The sequence below is a fragment of the Leishmania martiniquensis genome, chromosome 14 (genome assembly GCF_017916325.1).
Source record: "Leishmania martiniquensis isolate LSCM1 chromosome 14, whole genome shotgun sequence".
Taxonomy (NCBI): domain Eukaryota; phylum Euglenozoa; class Kinetoplastea; order Trypanosomatida; family Trypanosomatidae; genus Leishmania; species Leishmania martiniquensis.
Window position 1 is genome coordinate 298,618 of NC_090149.1, and position 22,774 is coordinate 321,391.

General features: G+C 61.9%; 4 protein-coding genes across 4 annotated transcripts; all 4 read right to left on the minus strand.

Annotated features, from left to right (window-relative positions):
• Positions 1–7,689: 7,689 nt before the first annotated feature.
• Positions 7,690–8,931, minus strand: LSCM1_04872 (uncharacterized protein; the record flags this gene model as incomplete). Its single annotated transcript, XM_067322355.1, has 1 exon — positions 7,690–8,931. The coding sequence occupies one exon, from the start codon at positions 8,929–8,931 to the stop codon at positions 7,690–7,692; it is 1,242 nt and encodes a 413-aa protein (XP_067180128.1).
• A 2,276-nt stretch (positions 8,932–11,207) lies between these two features.
• Positions 11,208–15,119, minus strand: LSCM1_04873 (uncharacterized protein; the record flags this gene model as incomplete). Its single annotated transcript, XM_067322356.1, has 1 exon — positions 11,208–15,119. One exon carries the CDS (start codon positions 15,117–15,119, stop codon positions 11,208–11,210), a length of 3,912 nt encoding a protein of 1,303 aa, XP_067180129.1.
• A 1,457-nt stretch (positions 15,120–16,576) lies between these two features.
• Positions 16,577–18,364, minus strand: LSCM1_04874 (uncharacterized protein; the record flags this gene model as incomplete). Its single annotated transcript, XM_067322357.1, has 1 exon — positions 16,577–18,364. One exon carries the CDS (start codon positions 18,362–18,364, stop codon positions 16,577–16,579), a length of 1,788 nt encoding a protein of 595 aa, XP_067180130.1.
• A 1,427-nt stretch (positions 18,365–19,791) lies between these two features.
• LSCM1_04875 (uncharacterized protein) lies at positions 19,792–22,449 on the minus strand (the record flags this gene model as incomplete). The annotated part of the gene is made up of 1 exon (XM_067322358.1): positions 19,792–22,449. The coding sequence occupies one exon, from the start codon at positions 22,447–22,449 to the stop codon at positions 19,792–19,794; it is 2,658 nt and encodes an 885-aa protein (XP_067180131.1).
• Between the last annotated feature and the right edge of the window lie 325 nt (positions 22,450–22,774).

Sequence of the window (22,774 nt, forward strand, 5' to 3'; positions counted from 1 at the left end):
CGCACAGGAGCGCTGTGACGTAACCACTGCGCAGAAACTCATCGAGGGGTCGGCAGAGAGCACGCAGGCGATGTCGCGCCAGCGCCCATGCCAGGCGGCGCAGCACCACATCCAACGGGCGCGTGACGCTCTCAAGGACCTCCTGCCGGACAAGCAACAAACACACCAGAGAGACGGTGTGCAGGCGACTCAGAACATCAACGGGAAGGTCGGGGGTCAGGAGAGAGAGGACGACGGACGCTGAAGCGCGCCCATGGCGGCCGTCCGTGTAGGACGTGGCGCTGCTACTGCACTGCTCGCCCTCAGTGTCACTCGCCGCGTTGGCCTTGCCGCGCTGCTCACACTTGCTTTCGACCTTGTCGAACGCGGCGCTGAAGTCTATGCCGACGTCCACCTCCGCGGCAACACTGGCCAAGTGCGCAGGAGTGGCGTCGACTTTGCAAAGCATTGGGGTTAGAGCTGCTCGCACAAAGGCGAGTGCGGCGCCGCTGGCCAGAGGCAGAAGGTCGTCGCAAGCTAGAGGGCGCCACCGCGCCGCTTCGCCGCCCACCTCCGCTGGTGCATCCCTTGTGGCGCACTCTCTCTCGACGTCCTCCGCACGCCGATGGGTGTCGCCACGGTCGAGCTCCGTGACCTCTGGGCTGCCCGCTCCTCGCATCTGCTTATCCTGGTCGTGTAGGTGTCTGCAGCAGGTGTGCTGCTCCGCTAGCAGACTAGCGAGCAATACCGCCGTTGCGACGTCCGAGGCGACTCGCACAGCTAGCGCTTGCGTGTAGTGCAGGTAGGCCGCTGAGGTGATGCACATGCTGGTGGATACGGAGCACCTATCTCCGAATTCCTCCCCCTGCTGCTCCGAAGCACCCTGCCCATCGCTGCCGCTGCCCAGTACCTCAGCGGCCAGACAACGCCAGAGGAAAAGGTTTCGAAAGGGCACAACGGACGTGGCAGGCGCACTGCTGCGGATGAGCTTCTCCCGCTTGTACCGCCTTCCTGACTTGAGGATGCTGCGTGGTGAGCCGGCCACGGAGGAAGACCGCCTAGGGGAGGCGGGCTTTACCGGGGTGGATGGAGGCTGCGGCAGCGGCGATCCAGCACCGCTTTCCGCAACGGGGCGTGGGGTGGCTTGCCGCGGCGGTGTGGAAGTGGAGGCGTCCTCGAGGAAACTGACTCGGCGAGGTTGCGTACTAGGCGAGTGCGATAACGCCGCCGCTGCCGAGCGCAGGTGTTCAGGTGCCCGCTCAGGTGTTGGCGCTGAGCGAGCCCGCTGAGCCGGCGAGCTGCCCGCGGCGTGCGCTGCATCCCCTGAAGAGCCATCACGGGTGAAGAAGAGCTGGTTCAGCAGCAAGTACGAGATGAGGTGAGCGTCGAACATACGATCGCCGATCACGGCCTCCATCACAGGTATCGTGTCAGGCGACGGCGCAGCGATGGAGCTGCTCGCGGTTGTGGAGGATCCACCGTACACCATAGAGGGTGTCACCGCCTGCACACGACCGAGCAGGACTCGCTGGCTGCGCAAGTGGTACGGCACCCGCCGACGTCCCGGTGTGGCGGCGGCAGCGGGTCCATCGCCACTGTCGCCACGCTCGTTGCATTGCGAAGATTTAGGGGGGACCGCTGAGCCCTGATGAGTCGCAAAGCTGCCGGATACTGTGGTCTCGAAGAAGAGGGGAATGAGTAGGTCGTGCATCCAGTACATGATGAGCTCCTCCGTCGAGTCCTCCTGCACTGTTGAAGATGGCTCTGCTAAGCTTCCCTGGACATGACTCTGTTCTTCATCGAAACGCGGCTGCAGGTGAATACTGCTACCACAGCTGCGGTCTTCCGCACCCGAGCTTGCCGGGGCAGGCTTCCCCGGCGTAGCCACGGCGGCACCTTTGCCCCAGCTCAGCAGGGCTCGCAGTCCACGTCCTGAACCGCCGAAAAAGAATCCAGGCCGACTAGCGGCAGGGGCAGTTGACGGCACGCTGCCTCTTGTCGCGCGGACGCCTTGCGCTGCATCGACAGGCACTGCATCATGGCTGCCGCTGTCGTCACGGTCGCTGCGATAGAGCGGCTGCCGCGCCTCGACGGTCGTAGCAGCGGCGAGCGACAGTGCAGAGGTCTTCGTCAGGGTAAAGAAGAAGGCTGGCACAGAAGGCAAGGCGGTGCACTCGGCAACTGACACTGGTATACAGCTTGCACTGGGAGTCTGCCGCGGATCGTGTTTGGGCTGCTGGCGTGCTCCGCGCCGGCGCCGGAGGACCAGCGTGACGTACCGCGCTGTTGTTTCCACCTCTGCAGGTGTACCGGAGACGTGCACAAAGTGCACGAGTCTAAGCAGCTTCTCCCACAACGTACACTCGCGACGCGAGAGACAACGATCGCGAACGGAGAGCGCTGCTACGCTTTCCGAGTCCCTCGTTGCCGAGGCCGAGGCACCGGCATCGCCGTGGAAGTCGCGGCGATTCTGAGCCCCCATGCGGCAGCGATGCCGATCACGGTACGCCTCCAGCACATCGGCCTCGTACCGCACCTTTGAATCCAACTCCTCCTCCAATGCCACGGCGTCGGCGTGGGTGGCCGTCGAGTGGAGCACGTCCTCACCGGTCACTTCCAGAAGAAGAGCGGTGTAAAAGACCGGGGTGCAGAAACGGCCGTCCGTGGCGTGTGGGAAGCCGCGCAGGCGGCTGTCGGGCGCAGGGGCCGCCGCGACGCCCGCGGGGCGGAGAAGATCCGCCGCTGGGAGAAAGCGAACACGAAGACCGTCACCGCCCCCGTCACGACCGCTGCTCGTGGCGGTAGTGCTGGTGATGGGCTGGCCAGAGTTGTAGCGGCGTAGTATTCCAACGACGAGAGGCGTCGTGCACAGTGTGGGATCGTGCGAGGACGAAGAAGAGAGACGGAGCAGAGAGCGCAGTGCACGCCACACAGAACTCTTCGCCGCCACAAGAGGGGTGGCGACGCTGATATCTGACGCTTTTTGCACCGGCGTATCCACAGGCGACGCTGACAGGTGCATTGGTACTGTGATGAGAGGCATGCGCTTCAGGAGCACTCCCATATCGATGGCGATGTCCCCTGATAACGCGAGCCCACCTCGAGGTCGGGCCTCGCCATGATGCGCTGGGCCGCCAGCAGCAGTGCCAGCTCCGCCCGGGGTGTGAGGGGGAAGGAGCGCCTCGACAAGCCGCGCGAGGTACAGCTGAACGGTCCCGCCTTTGCCTACGTGCACATGCGGCGCGGCCTCACCGGAGCCGCTGTCGCCTGCGACGACCGCCGCATCGACGTCTGGGAGGTAGAAGCGCGCAAACGATGGGAAAGCGACGGCGGCCGGCTCCCCAGCGCACGCCGCACCGGCGCCCGCAGTCAGACGAGTGTGGCTTAGCATACTGCACAGTCGCCGCACAATGACTTCAATGACGACGTTCGCCTCGTCTTCGCCTTCCTCTGCGTCGTCATCAACTGGGAAAGGCTCACTCGCAGAGGCCGTCCCCTCCTCGTGCGTGTTGGCCGCCGGTGAATCGCCTCTTCCGTCTCCAGGTCCTGCAGGCGCGCCGACGTTGCAAGCGCCGTCGGTGTTACCTGCGGCGGTTCGAAGTTGCTGCTTGGCCAAAGTCGTCGCAAGGATGTACTGTGCGATGCGGGACGGCCACGAACGCAGAGCGGCGCGTATTTCAGTAGCGTGCAGCGGGCGAACAGTGCCGCGACGGGTACAGGGAAAAACGGGAAGCTCCCTGTTGTGCTTCAGAAAGGCGCCCTCTGAGCTATTCCCGTTAGGCGGCAGTGTAGCGGTTGAATCCCGAGAAAAGACGTTTGCACCCGCTGCGTGGCGGCCTGCGCGCCCCTGCCGCTTCCTTGCTTCCTGGGGCCTTTGAACCATCTCCGCTGAGGCTGCTTCGCTAGTGCCTCGGCTTGGCGAGCACATGAGCGACACAGCGGCGGCTCCGGCGGAATCGCCGCCATGCAGACGCAGGTCGGCTGAGGGCGCGCTTCGGGTGGTATACGAGTAGTCTAACCTGCGTGCCTCTATACCGCCGCTGGAGGGGCCGAAACGTGGAGGAGAAGAGGCCGATTCTGCCGCAGCGCTCCCCCGCCTGCGACCGCGGCCCTCAGTGCTCTCCATCGAACGGTACTTCTTCCTCGAACCCGACACAGAGGAGTGCTGGGGCGGCGGCGTGGATGGCTCGCCATTCGAGCCCCTGGCGCTGACGATCACGTTCGTCGTCGTTACCACACTCGGCACTGCTCTATGTACTTGCAGACTCTTCGCCGTTCCTGGGACTGCGGTGACCTTGGCGGTGCCGAGGGCCTCGCCAATGACCTCGGGCTGATTGGGCAGCTGATCTGGAGTGAGGTGTACGTGCAGGAGACAGCGCAACAGATGAGCCTCAACTTGCTGCGCGCAGGCAACGAGATGTGCCTCGCTCTCGTCGTCGCCACTGTTCCCAGTTCGCTGCGATGGCGCGCTGCGAGTTGTTCCGCTGGCTGAGGTGCCTGAGTATTCCCTTCTGGCGCTGCTGCTCTTCATCTGGTGCGACTCGTTAGCAGCTGCGTCACCCGTAGCAGAGGATATCGTAAGACGATGATGCAGAAACTGTGCTATCGCTGCTACAAGCATGGCTGATGCGTCAGCTGGCGACACCCGCATCGCTTCCTCAGCGCTGAGGGTGCTCTGAACACCGCCTGAGCTTTCTCTGCTACCTTCAGCGAAGCTGCCAGTACCCACGGCAACGGCAGGCGGCATCCGCGATGATACCGAAGCTTCGGCCCCACTCATCGCCCTTTTCTCCACGGATGGAGTCGTTTCAGTGATGGCGTCGATGCCACCGATCGGCATCCTCGGTCTTCTTCCTACCTCCAGGGCGAAGAATATATATATATATGTATATGTATTATTGTTGTTGCTGTACTGATGCTGATACGGCTAATGCTGGTGATGCGTGTATGCGCGCGTTGGGTGGGGAGGGAGGGAGGGAGGCGCTGGTTGGTGAGAGAGAGGGGAAGAAGAACGAGTCGGGTGATGCGTCACGTTGAATGATGACAGTCGTAGAGGGGTGCGCTGAGAGAACAAAAGATGCGCATAAGAAAAAGAGAGCTGAAAGGGGGTGGGGGAGGAGGAGAGGGAAGAGAGCAAAGGGGTGCGCGCTGACTCACACACACACTCACACTCACATGCGCACGCACACACAGACAAACATAAATATATGTTGAAAGAGATGAGCGGCGAAACTGCTGTGGAAGAGGGAGAGACCGCAACAACAAAAGAAGAAGACGAATATGGCTGTCTTCAATTACCATACGAGAGGTACGCACATGTAAGCAACGGCGACGGTGCTCCTGTGTGTGTGTGTGTGCGAGATTGCCTTATGCTTGCGTGGTGGTAGCAAAGAGCTCTGGCCGCTACCGATAAACGTGCGTGCGGGGGGCTCGTGCGGTGATGGCTGCAGTGGTGATGGCGGAGATGGGATCGCGAAGACGCAGCGCGACAAAGCGAAAAAAAAGAGGAGAGAGGTCCGAGTCGACGTGAGCTTCAGCGTTCCACAGAACAGTGAAAAAAAGCAGCAACACACACCGCACAAAATAGAATAGGAAAGGGGGGAGAGTGCGAGCGCAGAGACGCCGCAGCTGACGTTCAATCGACACCCAATGGCCACGACTCGAGCAGTCCGATAGAAAGGAAAAAGCTGAGGAGTTGGCGCGAGGAAATAAGTGACGCGGAAGAGGAAATGAAGAAAGTTAGCGAAGTCGAGATGGACATGAGGGGGTTATTTCCCACTGACAGCGAGAGAGAGAGTGCGACTGACGCATACACACGCACACACCCTCCCTCCTTCCCTCGCGGCACTCGCGCGTGTGCTCTGTGCGGAAGAGTGTGAGTGGTGCGCACGTGGACTCTCTTTCTGTGCCTTTTCCCCTTTCCCGTTCCCCCTCTTTTTGGCAGCTTTGCCTTCAGCGATGAGTCACTTCTATGTGCAGTTTTTTTTTCCTTTGTCGTGGGGGGAATGCGCGCGCCTCCCTCTTCCCCCCAAATGGCTGCGAATTGAGGCGTGGCAGAGAGGGAGGAGGGGGAGGGGGCCTCAGCACAGCTGTTCTGGACAAACGTTTCACCCGCAACGCGCGTCCCGTGGAGAGGGGGACGAAAAGGGGGTAGAGGAGTGGCGGAGGAAGAGATCCTCGAGGATACGAGAGGGAGGCTGATGCGATGGGGGTGATGGCGCAAGGCGGGAAGAAGATTGACATTGCGTGGGCGAGAGAACGAAGTGTGGAAGAAGAGGAAGGGGAAGAGGACTCGAGCGCGATGGGCGCCTCAGCCCCGGAGAAGTGTCGTATGCAGGCACCGTTTCGATGATCGCGCTCGCATCCTTTGGTGCAGCTCTTATAGCCCGCGTTGGGCGAAGGGCAGAGCCGTAGGCAGGGTTGTACACGCCGCACACGCATCAAGATCCTTCACGGGATTCGTTCACCTGCCATTGATGCGGCACTCCGTGCTGGGAGCTGGATGCGGCGTACATATATATATAGATGCGTATGCATGCAGAGGCACTGGACCAGATATGGCTTCCCATCTTGGCACCGCTCTGGCGCCTACGCAGGTGCTTCCGCTTTCACAGAGCTATGCATGCGTGGGGCTGACGTTGTCTACAATGATGACCTTTTTAGTTGCGTTTTTTTTCGTCTTCCTCCGTCTTTACGTACCGTCACAATCTGTTAAGCACAAGCCAGAGAAGGGAAAAGTGGGTGGAGTAGACCATGGCCTGAAGAAGAGAAAGAGGCACATCGACGGAGACAGACAGCCCAACAACAACCAGGCGTACACCTCCCCCCCGCCCACCTCATCGCCACACACAGAGAGAGACACGCACGCACGTATAGCCTGATACGAACATTTCGGTGAGGGCGAATACGTGATAGCGAAGCCTCCCCTCCCCCCCCCACACAGACACATGCACACACTCCGGAAAAAAGGAGGAGGGAGAGAGGGAAATAGAAAAGGGGCCTGCCCAATGGACAGCGGCAACGATGGCAGAAGAAGAGGAAGGGGGACACAGAGGTGGAGAAGGGATGCATCAAATCTGCATGCCCTTCACCACAGACGCAAAACAGCGACCTCAAGAGCGACAGCCAGTGAGGAGTGAGGGGTGGGTGAGGACAATGGACAGGCCGCAAGCGAACACATACGTACACGCGCAGATGTGAGTGGGGGTGGCAAAGGAGGGAAGAGTGCGAGAATGGGACGCGGGAATCCAAGACGGTATGTACATGCACGCATGTGTGTGTGTGATGAGGGTGGGCTTGGGGGAGGAGGAGGGGGGTAGGAGCTCTTCACTTTTCGCAGGTGCGCACTGGAGCCGCTGCTTCATCCACAACCCGAGCAACTAGAGCGAACAAAGAGGCAAAGAAAAAACGCTGCGGAGGCACAGCGTCCACAACAGCACAATAAAACGTATGGGTGCCCACAGAGACGAGGGCATCTGAGTCACCAAGTCCTCAGACGAGCACAGCGCTCATTGCCTACAGACATAGGCGCACACGCCCCCATTTTTAGCCTGTCCGCATGCCGCCATCACCGTCTCGGTCGCTCAACGCCGTGAGAGTCGACGCATCGCCAAAAGCAAACGTCCCTCCCCTCCCCGAGGAGTGCGGTCCCGTTCTGTGTCAAGAGCAAAAAAACAACAACAACAGAAGGCGCGCTATTTTCAGCACCCGCTACGCCTCGCGCTTGCTTGGTGGCTTGTAGACACCGGCCGAGCCGCCAGCACTAGGCGGCTTGTATGCACCAGCGTTGCTGCCAGCGGCGACCGGTGGCTTGTAGACGCCGGCACCGCCGCTGCTCGGAGGCTTGTAGGCCTCGCTGGTGGAGGCCGGCGGCCTGTACCCACCGACAGACGCGCCACCTGAAGTAGGGGGCCTGTATGCCCCAGCACCGGCGTTGGAAGCGCCCGGCACCGGCGGCCTGTAAGCCTCACCAACAGACGTGCTTGGCGGCCTGTAGACACCAGCGCTGGGGGGCTTGTACGCACCACTGCCACCGGCAGGAGGACGGTAAGCGCCCGGGGAGGAGCCGCCAGGCGCCGACGGCCTGTACACCCCGCTGCTGGCGTGCGGGGCCATGGGCGCAGAGGACGAGGCCGGCGAGGGCTCCATCGTGGCGCTGCTCTTGGTAGGCGGGACGTACTTGTTGCCACTCGCCGCCGCTGCTGCAGTGGAGTTCGGAGAAGAATGGAAGGACTCCTGTGCAACCTCTGTCGGCCCGGACTCGCTGTTGTGCTTCTGAGAGGGTAATGCGGCGGCCGCCTGCTGCTGCTGCTGTGACTCCGGGGCCAGCGATGGCTGCTGCTTGCGCGCGTTGCCAAAGGTCTCCTCGAGGGTGGGCAGATTCTCCAGGCTCAGGCCTTGCGTGCGCGGCGCGCTACGGCTGCCCGCAGAGGTGCCTCCGCTGCCACCTTCGCCGCCGATCGCGCCGGTCGCGTTGCGGTGACCGCGTGCGACAAACTTCGCCACCTTCGTTTCCTTCGGCGAGCCCTCTGGAGAATGGGCCTCGCCGTTGTTGCCGGCAGCAGCAGCCTTCTTTTCCGCTGCCTCTGCCTCCTCCTTGGAATTTTGTTCCGCCGCCGCCTGCGCCTCTTCCTGACGCTTCGAGTCCTGCGCCGCTTTCACCGTCTCCCACGTCTTGGCACAGCGCGTGGCTCCAGTGAGGTTGAGGTTCACAGCAACCACTGGCGCCGCGACAGTCTTCTCAGGGGCGGGAAGCGGTGAAGCGCTTCCGGTACCTGCCGAGGCATCGCTGCCCCCGGTGTTCGCCAGCGTGACGGCCTTAGCCGAGACCGTGCTCACGCGCGGCACCGTCTCGAGTCCGAAACCGCCAAGAGCGGCGTCATCGGCTGACTTTTTGGTCCCCTTCTTTGCGCTCTTTTTATTATTTTTGTTGAGAAAGGCGTCCAGATCCATCGGCGCAGGAGTGGGAAGTGTGAGCGTGTGTGACGTTGAGGGGAATAGAGGAGGGCTTCGGTATGCCAGGATGTGTCGTCTGACTCGTCGGCTTATGCGCCTCTTAAGAGGTTCGCGGGAAGGAAGAGGAGAGGGGAGGGGAAAAGGCCGCTGCCACACACACACACACACAACACAACGCACAACACAGACACCGACACAATGTTAAAATAGGGTACAAAAGGGAACAGTTCTTATGTGCTCGCCGCTTACAGGCTCGAGGTCTTTGTTAGAGAGGCGTGTGTGTGTGTGTGTGTCAGAGACAGAGATAGAGAAGGGAGGAGCACTTTCTGTTCGCCAAACAGAAGAAAAAAATAGAAGTCAGCGAAAAAAAAGTTTGCTGGATCAGATGCGCAATGTAGAAACACACACACACACCTCACAAACACGCACAAATACAGACAGCTGACAAAGAGATGTACAACGGCGGTGATGAGGGAGAAAGGGGAAGCGAGAGATGAATAGATGAAGAGAGGGTGGCGCTGGTGGTGGTGGAGTCAGGATGCGGAGGGGAGGGGGGAATAATAGGAGTGAAGCCGATGCGCCCACTGCAAGACACACCACACACGCACACACACGAGCAGTGATGGTTGAAACAAAAAGATAAAAAGGGAGGCGGCAAAGGGGAAGGAGGGGTTGCAGGGATGCGATGGCCTGCACGAGCTGACCCACCTTAGGTGGTGGTCAACGCCCGCCATGCATAAAATGCTCCCAGGGAGCCAAGCATGAGAGGCACGGCGTTGCCTCGGCATATGAGCCGCCGCGGTGGCAGTGGCATGTGGGGACGCGGGGGGGGGAAGGGGTGCGCGGGAGAGGGCAGGGAGTCGTCGGACCACAGCTGAGGGAGAGCGGCGCATATGCCTGTGCTCTGCTGGGCGCACGAGCACACTCCCCAGGTGCGCACCCCTTCTCTCTCCCCCTCTCCTCCTCCTCTTCAACCGTTGCTGCGCTGAAGACACGAGCCCAGGCCACAAGCGCAAAGAGAAGGGGGGAAGAGAGGGGGAAAAGGCGATGCGTTAGGTCACGAGGCGTTAGCACGCCCTTTTTTTTGCGTGAGCTTCGTGTGTTGCGTCTCCGCCGAGCCTGGAGCGAAACCTCCAAGTGGTAAGTGGTACAGGAGCGCACTTGTGCGTGCAAAGGAGTGCGCGCTTTCCCCGTCTCTTGCGTCCGTTTTGTGAAGGCGGGGTGCCCCGTCCCAAATGGCACGTGAGAGGAGACCGATAGCCTAAGCCAGGAGTAATGAGGGGGGCGTAAGGCCCCGCAAACGAGTCGACGGACTGCCACAGGCACACACACACACATACACTGCATCTTTATATACATGCACCAAATGGCAACAGAAAGGAATAATTGTACGGCACGCACCAACAGAAAAACACGTGAGAGGAAAGTGTGCGTGTGTGTGTGTCGGGAGGGAGGGGGAGGGGGGAAAGTGTGTGTGTGGGTGGGGCAAATAAGAGGGGGTGTTCGCCTTCGTCGCGGTGCCTCGCCATAATATGGATGGCACCGCGTGCACGCTGCCTGCCCCTTTAGTGACGAGGCGTCTGCAGGAACATGCACAGGTTTGTGTAGACACATGTCAGACGTACCCCATAGCGGCCTACGCGTGCAGTCACACACACGAAAAAAGCAAGACAACCAATGAGACCGGAAAAAAAGGCGGGCGGCGGTGGCGGTGACGGTGATGACAGGCGGGGGACGAGTGCGGCGATTGGTGCGCGCTGCAGTGGTTCTATAAGCACACACATACACACAGAGCTAGTTAAGAGGAGGCGAGGGTGATTCACTGTGGTGCGATGACGGCAGCAATTCCATTCCGGCACGCTACCACGTCGGGAGGGAGAGGGGGAGAGAGAGAGGGAGGGCTTAGGCAGGTTGCCTCGTGAAGATACACATCGAAATACAACGTGTCAAGGCTGAGTAAAGAGGAAGAGAGGCAGCATCAGCAACCTGGTCCCCCCTGCCCCACCACACAAACACACACACACACACTTCTTATCCACAGACACATCTGCGCCGAGCGCCGCGCGGCTGAAGACGACCGGAGACAAAAAGGGGAACAAAACAAATAAATGCGCGCGCGCGTACATCAGAAACAACGCAACGACAAAAGAAATCACCGAATGGCGCTCAGGCGGAGGGGGGCCTAGGTGGCGGCATCGCAACGATAGATGCCAGCAAACGCCGCCCGCCCAAGGGAGGGAAGGTGGCAGCGTGAGATGTGCGCGTGCACGACTTCACCAATACGCAGGCGAGTTCAACGACTTCACGGTGAAGTAGTGGCGATCACGCGAAGGGGTTGGGCCGCTCGTGTCCGTGTTGGCCCTCCCGTTCTGCTTTAGATTTCGGCCAATAGATGAGAGGAGCGCATGGTCCAGTGACGGCGCCGTCGTATCCGCCGCGGCGGATACGACGGCGCCCTCTGTGGCAGCCTCGGCGGTCGGGTAATGGGGATACCTTCCTGGATGCCCACTCGCGCCATCGGCTGGCATCGCGTCGGTGAGGCACTCGAACTGGTTTGCGGCACCGCTGGCTCTGTCGCCATCTTCATCGCTGCTCTCACCTCCGTACCGGCGCGATAGATCAACGTCATGCTCAGCCTGCATGCACTGGACCTCACCATCACCCTCTTTCTCGGCACGAATCGCTGCAGCTTGCGGTGCGCCCGTTGGCTGCAGGAGCTCATATTCTCGAACATCCGCCTTTGCTGCAGCACCGACATTGGCGCCACCGCTGTTCGCCTGCTGTTGCGGCGGCAGTAACTGTGGAAACGATGAGGAACGACGCACTTCACTTACCATCTCGTGGTCCTTGCGGTGCTTGTAGGGCATGCCGTGGCCTGCCTTCGCTGTCTGGCTCGGCGATGAGTCGGCAGTGACGGATCTGCGGCGACAGTCGCGCGCCGCTTCGGCCTGACGCGCTGCGCCGATCCATGGCGAATTCATGGGCCACCGCGACGACATCGGAGTGGATGCCTGGCGCTCCATTTCCGGTTTCTCGTCCAGGCCGCCGCCGCAACGCTGTGCGGGGCCTACGTGCCTCTGTTGCAGCGTCTCGCGAGTGCTCTGCTGCGGCTGCTGCTGATGCACCCCCACCGCGTCACTTTGCAGCTGCGGTACACCCGAGCAGCGAGGCAGGCGCTCCGGGTCGGGGCGCTGCTTTCCCGACCTGTGGTGGCCACCACGCAGACTCTTGTCGCCCTCGCCACACTCCTGGAGAAGCACTGTGCAGCTTGAAGCTGAAACGCTGCTGCTCTCTTCCATGACGCCGCCTCCTAAGCCCAGGTAGGTGACCGTTTGGTAGAAGGACGGCGCGTCGTCCAAGTTGGCATTCGTCGCCGCCGCGCCGCCGCCACCGTCGTGCTGCACACTCGCTGCCGTCTGCCCAGCGGCGGCAAAAAACACCTCCGCTGCTCCTTCCGCAGTGACCCTCGTCGGCGGCGGCTCGGCGGCGTCGCCCTCATTTTGCGTCGGTCGCGGCCTCCGGCTGGGGGCCATGTGGGATGAGCGGAGGCGCTGCGGCTTCTGCGGTGCTCTCTTCGCTTTGTGCTGCTGCTGTTGGGGTGCCCCTGCCGGGGGCAGCGGATCGCTTTCGCGGTGTGTCGTACACGGCGAGCCAGCAGAGCTGCCGCCACGGTGATGGGGCGGCACGGCACCGCTGAGATGCGTCGTCTCGCGCAACCTGGGCGAGCGAAGATCTGTCGCCCCCACTGTCGCTACCGCGCCAGTGAATGGCGCACCGCCGCTGTCACTACCGGCTAGGCTCAAGTGCTTCTCCGTCGAGTGCTTCTTCTCTTTTGCCCTAGCCGGGCTCCAGGTTGCGCCGACAGTATCGCCTGCGCTGCAGTGTTCCGCGGAGAAAGACAGCGCAGGCGATACTGTCGGGCCGTTGGCTTCTGTGCCTCGGCTCAGCCACGGAAGGCGGAGAGAGGTGTCGAGTGGCGACAGGCGACGCGGTCCGGATGCCCAACTCATCGCCTTTGCGTCCCCCTCGTGGCTGGCTGCGTCAGCAGCTGCGCGGCCGGCTGTCATCGCCCCAAGGGCAGTGCGTACCGATATCAGCTCCTCTTGCTGCCGCTGCGCCTCTGCACGCCAGTACGCCTCTGCGGCCTGGTGGCGTGCGACTGCCTTCCGCAGCGCCTCCTTCTGCGCTTCGCTGCTCTGCAGGCGCAACTCGTACTTGTCCTCCCGCTCCCGCATCTCGCGCAGAAGCTGCTCGCTTAGCAGGATGCCCTCCTTCAGCTCCGCAACGTGGATGGGGTTTGGGGCCCTCCGAAGAGCCTCCTGCATTAGCTGCATCTGCTCGCGCATCTCGCGAATAATGCGAGATGCTGGTGCCTCGTTGAGCCGCGCGTGGTTGACGACACCGCGTGCGAGTGTGGCGTACCGCAGCGTCGACTCTGTCTCACCAATGTTCGACGCACCGGGCGAAACGTTCGCGCACATGACGGTGAAGCTGTTGCCGCCGAGGTTGTCGGAGAGGACGTACGTCAGAAGGCTTTCCCGGTATGGGATGACAGCCCCTTTTTTGCCTTTGCCGCCACCAGTGAGAGCCTGCGTGCTGCGCTCGCTGCCGGCTCTGTTGCAGTTGTTTACGAGTCCGTCCAGCACCCGTCGCAGGGTGGAAAGGGATGCGTTAATACTGTTCGCTTCAGCGAGGTGCTTGCCAGTCGCCTTGGACTGCGTGTTGCGCTCGCTGCCGGCCAGGTCGACGAGGTTGATCTTGCTGAAGGTCTCCAGCGCCACTTCGCGTCCGCGTACACGGCCCCCTGTGCCCTCGCGCTGTGTAACCTGGAACTGAAAAATCGCGTGTGAGCGGCTCGAATTTGCGTTCATCGCCGTGCTGCACTGTGTGCGCAGAGCGTTGCCAGCCTGTAGCAACTCCTCGCACTCGGCCCACGTGCTTACTGGAACACATGTAAGGCCTTCCACGTAAATTCCCTGCGATGGGTGATGCCGCACCTTGAGCGTGCGGTACTCATCGCTCTCCACATCCTTTCTGTCGAAGCGGCTGCGGTAGCGCAAAATGGCGTTCTTGGGCCGCTGCTTCAGGAGGTCGCGCACCTGCTCATTGTATATCTCCATGTAGGAGATCTGCAGAACCACCGCCGCTGCCCGTGCCGCCGGCGCGGCTGCGCTGCCCTCGTGCGCCTCGGCGTTGCGCATGGCGACGCGCGCGAAGAGCAGCTGGCACAGCCGCGGGATCAGTCCCGGATGCCGCGCTGTCCCCATCATGGTGTATGTCTTGCCGCTGCCTGTCTGGCCATAGGCAAACATGCACGTGTTGTACCCCTGCAGTGCCGCGTCTACCAAAGGGATGGCGAGCTGCTCGTAAATGGCGACCTGCTCCGCTTCGGCCAGCCCCTCCTGCTCCGGCGTAGGCATCATCGAAGGCGGTGACCGCCACGCGCGATGAGGGGCACCGTCCTCGGTCTCGTCGGCAATGATGTATGGAGCACCACCGCTGGCCCGCTGCACGGACGCCGAGGGTAAAGCGAGGCTGCCCGTGAGGCGTGCGTCCAGCATCACTCTTGGCGTAAAGCTGCTGTAGACATAATCGTATGTAAAAGCGCTACGCACCGGCGCCGTCGCACTGCCGTTCGCTGAAAGGCGGTGCCGATCAAGCAGAACTATAGTTCGTCCATCACTCTCGACTTCCACAGCCGGCAGTGGCATGCTGTCCACGTTGAGCGACGCCTGGGGGCCGTACGGGGGCACACCTGCGAGCTCCGTCGAGGCTGTGGCACCGGCTTGACTTGCGCTAGCCAACACTGTTGCACTCAGAGACCTTTGCTCTGACCCGAGCGGCTGCCTCGAGGATGAGCGCGGGCCGCCGTTCCGTGCCGCCGTGGCGCCCTCCAGCTCCTCCGCGGCCGCGCGTCGCTCCTGGCGCCACTGGCGCACCTCTGCCTCTGTGAAGGGGCGAATGCGAGCGGCGACAACGATGCGAAAGTCTGCTGCCACGTCGCGCTTGGCAGCTGCAGCACTCTTGCTGGCTACTGTGACAGAGGTGTCATTGGGAACCAACGGCAAGTCGTCCCGGCCCAGCGGCAGTGGCTCCCGTCGACGGGGCTTGCGCGCACCTGTGCCACCGCTTGCGTCTGGATGGTCGCTGTACAGCGGGCTGATCGTGACGCCTACGTCTTTCATCGAAGCTACAACCGTTGTTCCGCAACGTGAGGGCGGAAGGGAGGAGGAGCGGTGGTTCTCTTCAGCAAAGAAGACGGTGCTACGATTCGCCTAATGGGCACGTGCAGTAGGACATGTGTGGGAGGCGGGAGGGCACAGCGATGAAGATGTGGGGTGGTGGTGGTGGTGTGTGTATCTGTGTGTGTGTGTGGGGAGAGCGATGACCCAAGCGACGTCCTCTCCCCCCTCTCCCCCGTGCAGCTCCCTCCACGATCCCTTCCTGCTATTCTGACGCTAGCGGGGTCTGCGCGTGCGAGCGTGAATGCGAGCTCGCGGGGGACGTCCGCAGCGACGTAGAGCCAATACGCGTGACTTGATGACTGCCCTTCGCCCGCTGTGCAGAGCGCTTGGCAATCTGTCGCCCACGCTGGAAAAGGTGCAGGACCATGACAACCGAGAAAGAGGAAGAGAGAGAGAGAACGTTCGAAACAGGCCTTTCCCCTCGTGCGCCAGCGAGCGACACGCGCACACGCGGGCATCGAACGCGCGCGTGTATGCAAGTCTTTACGCCCGCCCCTCTCCCCTACTCTTCCCTCGCAGGCTCACGAAAATACTGCCTGAATCGATGCAGATGCGTGAGGTAGAATGGGCACGGTGGGCGCCATTGAGGAAATCCCGAAACCACTCCACTCCGTCGCGCAAGAGCACGATACCGCACTACAGCCAGCACAGCACCGGTGGAGCGCGAGCTTGGGGACGGTATGTGCTTGTGTGGGGGCGGGGTGGGTGGGCGGCTCTGCCTTCCCCTCCTCCTCCCCCTCCACACGACTTGTCCATCTGCCGAACTCTGCGTGTTCACTTCGGTGAGTGGAAGGAATGTGCGGGCGCCACTTCAGTACTGCCGCCGCTGTGACTTACGCCTCAGCGAGTCGTGCATGCGCGCCTCCCTCAAGGTCGAGCGCACACCTTTGAGCCTGGCAAAGAAGGGAGAAGAGAGATGAGGGCAGCCTCCCTGCAGCTGAATCTGTGTCGGGCGGGCATTTGTGGTGTTGGCGGTGGTCTCAGCAATTTACATGATACGCAGCATTGCTCTGAAGCAGGGAAAAAGGCCGAGGGTGACGGCGGTGGTGATGAGTGAGTGGGGGGAGGGAGAGGGAGGGAGGGAGAGTGTGAGCCCCACCCCTCCGCCTGAGACGGCGGTGATATGCCGACTCTCCCTCACCTGCCTCCCTTTCGCTGCTCTCCCTCTCTGCGGACACCTCTTCAACCCTCGCACCTCTGCACTCTCACACACACAGACACACACACGCATAAGCACACGCACGCGGCGATTCATTAGGCGTGTGTGTGTATGAAGAGGGGATGAGGGACAGTGACGATGGCGCCGTTTCGCATCGCATGAGCATCACTCGCCACCCTTGGTGTATTTGCTGCTCTCTCTCTATGCATCTCGCGGTGCTTCTCTTCTCCATACCCCTTTACATAAATGCACCGGTCTCCGTCTTCGCCGCCGGCTGCTCCGCTGGTGCGGCCTTGCTTTCGCCTTGCCTGCTGGTGATCTCTTGTGACAGCAACTCCCGCTGCTCTTGACGGCGCTGCAGAAGTAGGCTGCGCGCACCTCCGACTGCAGGTCGAGATGGCGCCTTCCCTGCCGCAGGTGTGGCCTCTGCCGTGGCGGCAGCGCGGCTCTGGCGCTTCTCATTGACGTATTTAATGGCTGCACTGCGCTGCTTCTGCAACTGACGAGACTGCTGCCGCACCACAGCAGCCTGTCCTTCGGCGATCTGCACCTTGCGCTCCCAATTTTTCACCGCCCTCTCCAGCTCCACCTCTTCCGCCTTCTGCGCCATGTACTCTTCAATCTTAGGCACCTTCACAGCCTCCTGCTGCGCTTTGAGCGCTATGTGCTTCGACTCTGCCTGCGCGGCTTCCGCCGTCGCCGTTGTGATTTCTTTCCCGCAGCGCGACAAGTATTCTGAGCGGCTCTTCGCCTCGCGCTTCAGCCGCGTCTGCTCGCTTGCCAGTTCATTGAGTTGACCCATGAGGTGGTTCAGCTGTTGCACAGTGCGTGTCGACGTACCCTTTAGCTCCGCCAGCTCGTTGTTCTTGGCTTCCATGCGCTCGCTGAACTGCTTGTGCTCGATACGCAGCTGCTCCATGTCAACAGCTTGGAACGCCTCACCGGCAATGCGACGCTGCCGCACCAGCTGCTGCGTTCGCGCGATATCCTGCTCCGCTGCCTGACACTGCATCTCAAGTTTGTCAAGGTAGCTCACCTGGCAGCTGTGCCGACGCTCCAGGTAGCGCAGCAGCTCGTCGGCGGTTGCTGCCACGGCAGCCGCCGATGTGACCGTCAGCCCCTTAGAGTTCCCAAATCGGTTGCGCTGGTGGGCGATGCCAGCAGCTTCCGCGGTATCGTCCGCTGCGCCACCATTCTGCACCACCTCTCGCTCAAGCTGCAGCATCTCGAGACGGAGCTCTTGCTGACGGCGAAGGGCTTCCTCGACGGTGGCGACGAGCACCTCGTGCACGCCCTCCGCCTCCTTGGCTGCCTTTTCTTCCTGCGCGCGCAGTCGAGCTGTCTCTTGTCGCAGCAACGCGGCCTTGTCGTCTACCCGCATGAAGACGTCTACATCAGCAAGCGAGCGGCGACGGTAGCTACGGCCGCGTCGGCCGGTTCCGCTCGCGCTACCGATCAGCTCGCTAGTGCCGCCACCAGAGGTCCGAAGGGTGCGCGTGGAAAGCTCGCAGTCCCCGCCAAGGAAAGCAACGGTGACATCTATGGGTGACGAAACCGCACCTGGGCCGTCTGCGTAACCGCCAGTGTCGGCCACGTCGAGTTGGCTGGCAGTGGATGATACCGAGGTGTTCAGGATATTCACGCTGGCGCCACCACCCGGACGTCGCTGCTGCAGCGCATGCACGTGAGCGCCAAGCACGTGCGTCTCCTCCCGCAACGCCGACACCTCGTTTGCGAGCTCTGCGACAGCCTCCTTGATCGCCTCGAGGCTCAACGCTGCCGCGTCGTCGTCGAAGGCCTCAGCGGACGGATAAGTGCGTGTGTAAAAGGAGACGATGAGAGCGTTGAAATCTTCCCCAGCGACGCCAGCGGCAGTGCTGGTGCTTCCGGCGCTGCTGCACCGGCGGTGACAGCCCCCACTGCTGCTGGCGCCGCGTGTGCTATGGAAGGAGCGGCTGCCCTCGCAATCCATTGGCTGCTGCTGCGGCGGCTCGTCCTGGTCTTGTAGCGATGCGGCGCTCTTCATGGTCCAGTGCAGCGGGCAACTCAAGTTTGTCGCGGGGGTGATGATGGCAGTGGAGCCCGTGCAAGGAGCAACAACAAAAAAGAAGGCAGCAGAGGGGGTGCGTGTGTGTGAGAGAGAGGGCGGAAGGGGAGGGAGGAGAGAAAGGGCGGGCGATGGTGAGAGAGGGAGACACGCGCACTCGCGCCACATGCACGTTATACAGGAGGGGTAAATCTGCCCATCCTTCTTTCGTCTCTGCAAGGTCGTGATGAAGAGGGGGCTTGGGCGGGTGGGTGGGTGGAGAGCACGTTGCCCACCCCAGCGAACACACCTCAGTGCAACAAAAAAGAGAAGTGAAGGGACTACATGACTTCGCAACGAACACAACCGTAGAAGTGGCAAGCGCACGCCTCGCCCCCCTCTTAGCGCACCTCCCCCCCTGGAGTGCACAGCTTCCCCTTCCCTCTCCTCTCTCCGTGAGCCGCCGCCGGAGGTGGTCGACCGACAGCACACAAGCCAAAAAGCGAAAGGAGCTGCCGGAAGGTCGGGGACGCTGAGAGGGGGGGAGTGAATGGGAGCGGCGTGATCGCCGTCATCGGTGCGTGGGCGCTGCGACTCGCTCGCATCGCATGCCCCCGATTCAGCGTCTGCGCTTCGTCATGCTCGTTGTTTCGCCTTCCTGCGCACAACAACAGCCTCCCTGGATGGGCGGAGATAGGAGGAGGAGTAGATGGAAGTCGCGGGCCTCTCTACGCGCAAACAGACCTCGCGTGCGCTTGACAGATGCCATGAGCGCGAGAGAGCGAGATGAAATGGAGAGGTCACCACTTTACGCACACCCACACAAGCGACAGCAAGAGAAAAAAGACGTGAAGCGAACACAAAAGAAGTCCTCCTCGAGACACACACACACACACAGACACCATGTGCTTAGGTCTGTGTGCCTGTGTGTGGCAGATAGGCGAGCAATGCAATACAAAAGCTGACCTGTGGCAAGCGAAAAAAAAAACGCAGGCAGCAACAACAGGATGACACTTATCGTAGTAATACATGGGCCTCTCGCAGTCGACGCCAGGGACACATCCACACGTACTAAACATACAGGTGCGGGCAAGCAGGCAGACACACAGAAAGGGTGTGTGATACGAGATCAACACCCACCAACGGCGTCAGCAGCGCGTAGAGTTCCACCTCTCTGCAGTGATGCTTCGTCGCACACATACATACATATATATATATGTATGTGTGCAGCGATGGTGTATGCACGTGCAACTTCGGCCTCGGATGTCAAGACGAGAACGAAAGGGTAAAGCGCAGTGAGCGAAGGCGCACCACCATCGCAGAGAGGACGACGGGGCGAAAGAGAAGGGGGAGGGATGTAGGGGGGCGAGCAACGCGGCTTGAAGGGGCAGGGAGGGGGGAAGGGCACTTGTTTTCTGAGCGCCAGGCTAGGCGAGCTCGTGCTGTTTGGCCCCATCCTGCGGCTGAGGCTCTGGCATCAGCGGGGGTGGTGCACTGCTGGCCGCATCCGGGACTGCCGACGTTGCCGCAACAGGTCGAGACTTGAGGGCGCGGATCGGCTCTAGAAAAGGGTGCTGAATCGCCTGCTGGCAACTCACACGTTTCCGCGGGTCGTACTGGAGCAGTTTGTGGATGAAGTCGCAAAACACTTCATAGGCGGCCTCGTCGTGGCCCGGCTGGCCTGCGCGACAGCCGCGCGGGCCCCCCTTGTGCACGCCAAGAATTTCTTCAAGAGAGAGTGGTGGGCTGTTGCTGCTAGTGTCGGTCGCAGCAGCAGCGGCGGCGGCGGCGGCAGCGCCCTCGCCCTCAGCTCGTGGGGCCCGCAGGAAGAAAGGGGAACCCACGGCGTGACCTGGTGCGCTGGACATTGGCGTGAGTGTCGGCGGGGCATCCACTGCGGTGTCAGCGCCGGTGCGCGCGGCCTCGTGCGCTGACTCAACTCCGCTGCCGCTGGTGGTAAGATCTGAAGGACAAGTGTAATACAGCTGCGTCCGCTTGGGGCTTGCCGCGATCATGTAGTCTGGCAGCGGCCCCAGAATAGAGGTGAAGTACGCCACCATGTCCCCCTCGTTCTTGCCAGGGAAGAGGGGCACGCCCGTGTGCATCTCCACAAGGAAGCAGCCAAGCGACCAGCGGTCGATCGCCGTCGTGTAGCCAAGCTCCAATATGACCTCCGGACTGCGGTAGTAGCGCGACTGTATGTACTTGGGCATTATAATGTCACCAGCCTTCTGCACAGTGGCTGCCTCCTCAGACCTTGTTGCGGCGTCACTAGCTGTGAGCGGCCCTTCGCCGGATGCGATAGCTGCCCCTGCAGTCGCCCGGGGTCGTGGTTGCTGTCCCTTGCACAGCGACTGCGACGCGCCAGCACCAGCACCATCGTCATCGCTATCGCCGCCGCCGTCGCCGTCGGCGACCCGGGTGGGTTTAAGACCGCCACTGGCGTCCTCGGCGGCCGAATCCCACGGCGGACCTGGCGAGCTGCTTGGTGACGTCGACGGCAGCACCACCTGAGCTGGTGGGAGGGTCCATTTTGGCTGCTGCTGGTAGCACGCGGAGCCAAAGTCGATCACGCGCACCTCACTGCGGCTCGGGTCGCGCAGCAGCACATTCTCCGGCTTCAGGTCGCAGTGAATGATGGGCGGCTGGTGTTTCTCCAGCACCAGCAGCACCTTGATCATCTGGTAGGCGAACTTTCGGGTGAGGTCCAGGCTGACACCGTTGTACTTGGTCAACGTGATGAGGCGATAGAGACTGAAGCTGAGCGGCTCAAAGACCAGCACCATGTGGCCTTTCCACAAGAACACTTTGCGCAGCTGCACGACGAGGTTCTGCAGCGCCGGGTCATTATTCAGGTGCGCGACGACCTGCGCCTCGAACCAGCCTTGACTCTCAAAATAGGGACCGCTGCGGATGACCTTGACGGCGACAGCCTCGCTGTACTTTTGGTCGATACAGTGGAGCACCGTGCCAAAGCTGCCCTTCCCGATCACTTCCTTCACCACATACCGACCCGCGATTTCTTCACTTGGGTATGCCACGTAATGCCCCGCGGAGTCCTCGTACTTGCGCGCCGCGTACTTGGCCGGCGCCGTCAGCAGCAGCTGGCGCTCCTGGTAGAAGAGGGTGTTGATGGCTTCGTAGACCGACATGATGTTCTGTGAGAGGGCCACCGTCGGCCGCTCCTCCCCGTTGGGGCGTATGAGTCGCGCACTCGGGGCGGAGGTTGGTGCGACGGCGCCACTCGCGGCGCCTTGCAATTTCTGCGAGGGCGACGCCGCCCCTGCCGTCGCTGAGATCGCTGCGCCAGGTGCCGATGGGGGTGGCAGCATCGTTGAGGCGCTGCCGCTGGCGGGTGCTGCTGCTGCGCTGGAGCGCGGTGAGTAGGCACTGCCACTTCCGCATTTTCGGGAGGGCTGGCTGGTGTGGGTGGAGACAAGCGCTCCACAGCTACTACCTAGCGAGGCGGAGCCTGCCGGGACTGCTGAAGGCGGTGGTGGTGGGGGCCATGATGGGGAAGACGGCCCGCCGCAACTGTCCAGCAGGGCCGAGGGCGGGCTTGAGACGAGACCAGTTACGGTCTCCGTCGCTGAAGGATGCTCCGCCGAGAGGGCTGCCAAGGCAGCGCTCTGCGGCCTCTGCTGTTGCTGCTGCGCATGTAACGTGTCGCGTCGTGGGCCCGGTGAGCTGGTACGGCGGTTGCCACCGTTGCCACCGCCGCCGCTTCGACCACTGCCGCTACGTCGTCGCCTACTTGAGCCAGCGACTCCACTGGTGCCGCGCCAGTTGGTGTAGCTACTGCCAACTGGTAAAGTCGCGCTTGCCACGGCTGCGGTCGTGGGCAGTGGCGGTGGCGAGGCGTACGATGCACTACTCAGCGAAGACGGGGCGGTGGTGGAAGGGCCGCCAATGCCAACGCTCCACGCCACGGACGATGATGGCGGAAACTGCTGAGGCTGCTGCTGCTGCCGTGACTGCGGAGCGTGGCGGCGGTGCCGCACAGATAGATGCCCCGAGACGGGCTGGCCGTGGGTGGCACCGCCACTCGTGCTGTCGAGATGCCGAAATCCAGCACCGCTAGCCATTACGTCTACGTACCTCGATGCGGTGCTGATGCGCGATGGGGATGCCGCTAGTGACGCCGAACCTGCGGCGGGGGGCGCCGTTCGACCATCCTGCCGGAGTGGAGGCAGTACAGGAGATGATGCAGGAAAGGCCGACTGCTGCGAGTGCCGGTGAGCAGCTGGGGGCTGCCAGTTCCCTGCCTCACTGCTCTCGCTGGTGCTGTGGGCCACTCCCTGCGGCTGCTGATGCGACATCCTGCACACAGAATGCCCGTGAGGAGTCAGAGGCAGAGGAGGGGAACGGCGGAGAGGCAACGACGCTCGATCTTTGCGGCTTCGCCGCTCA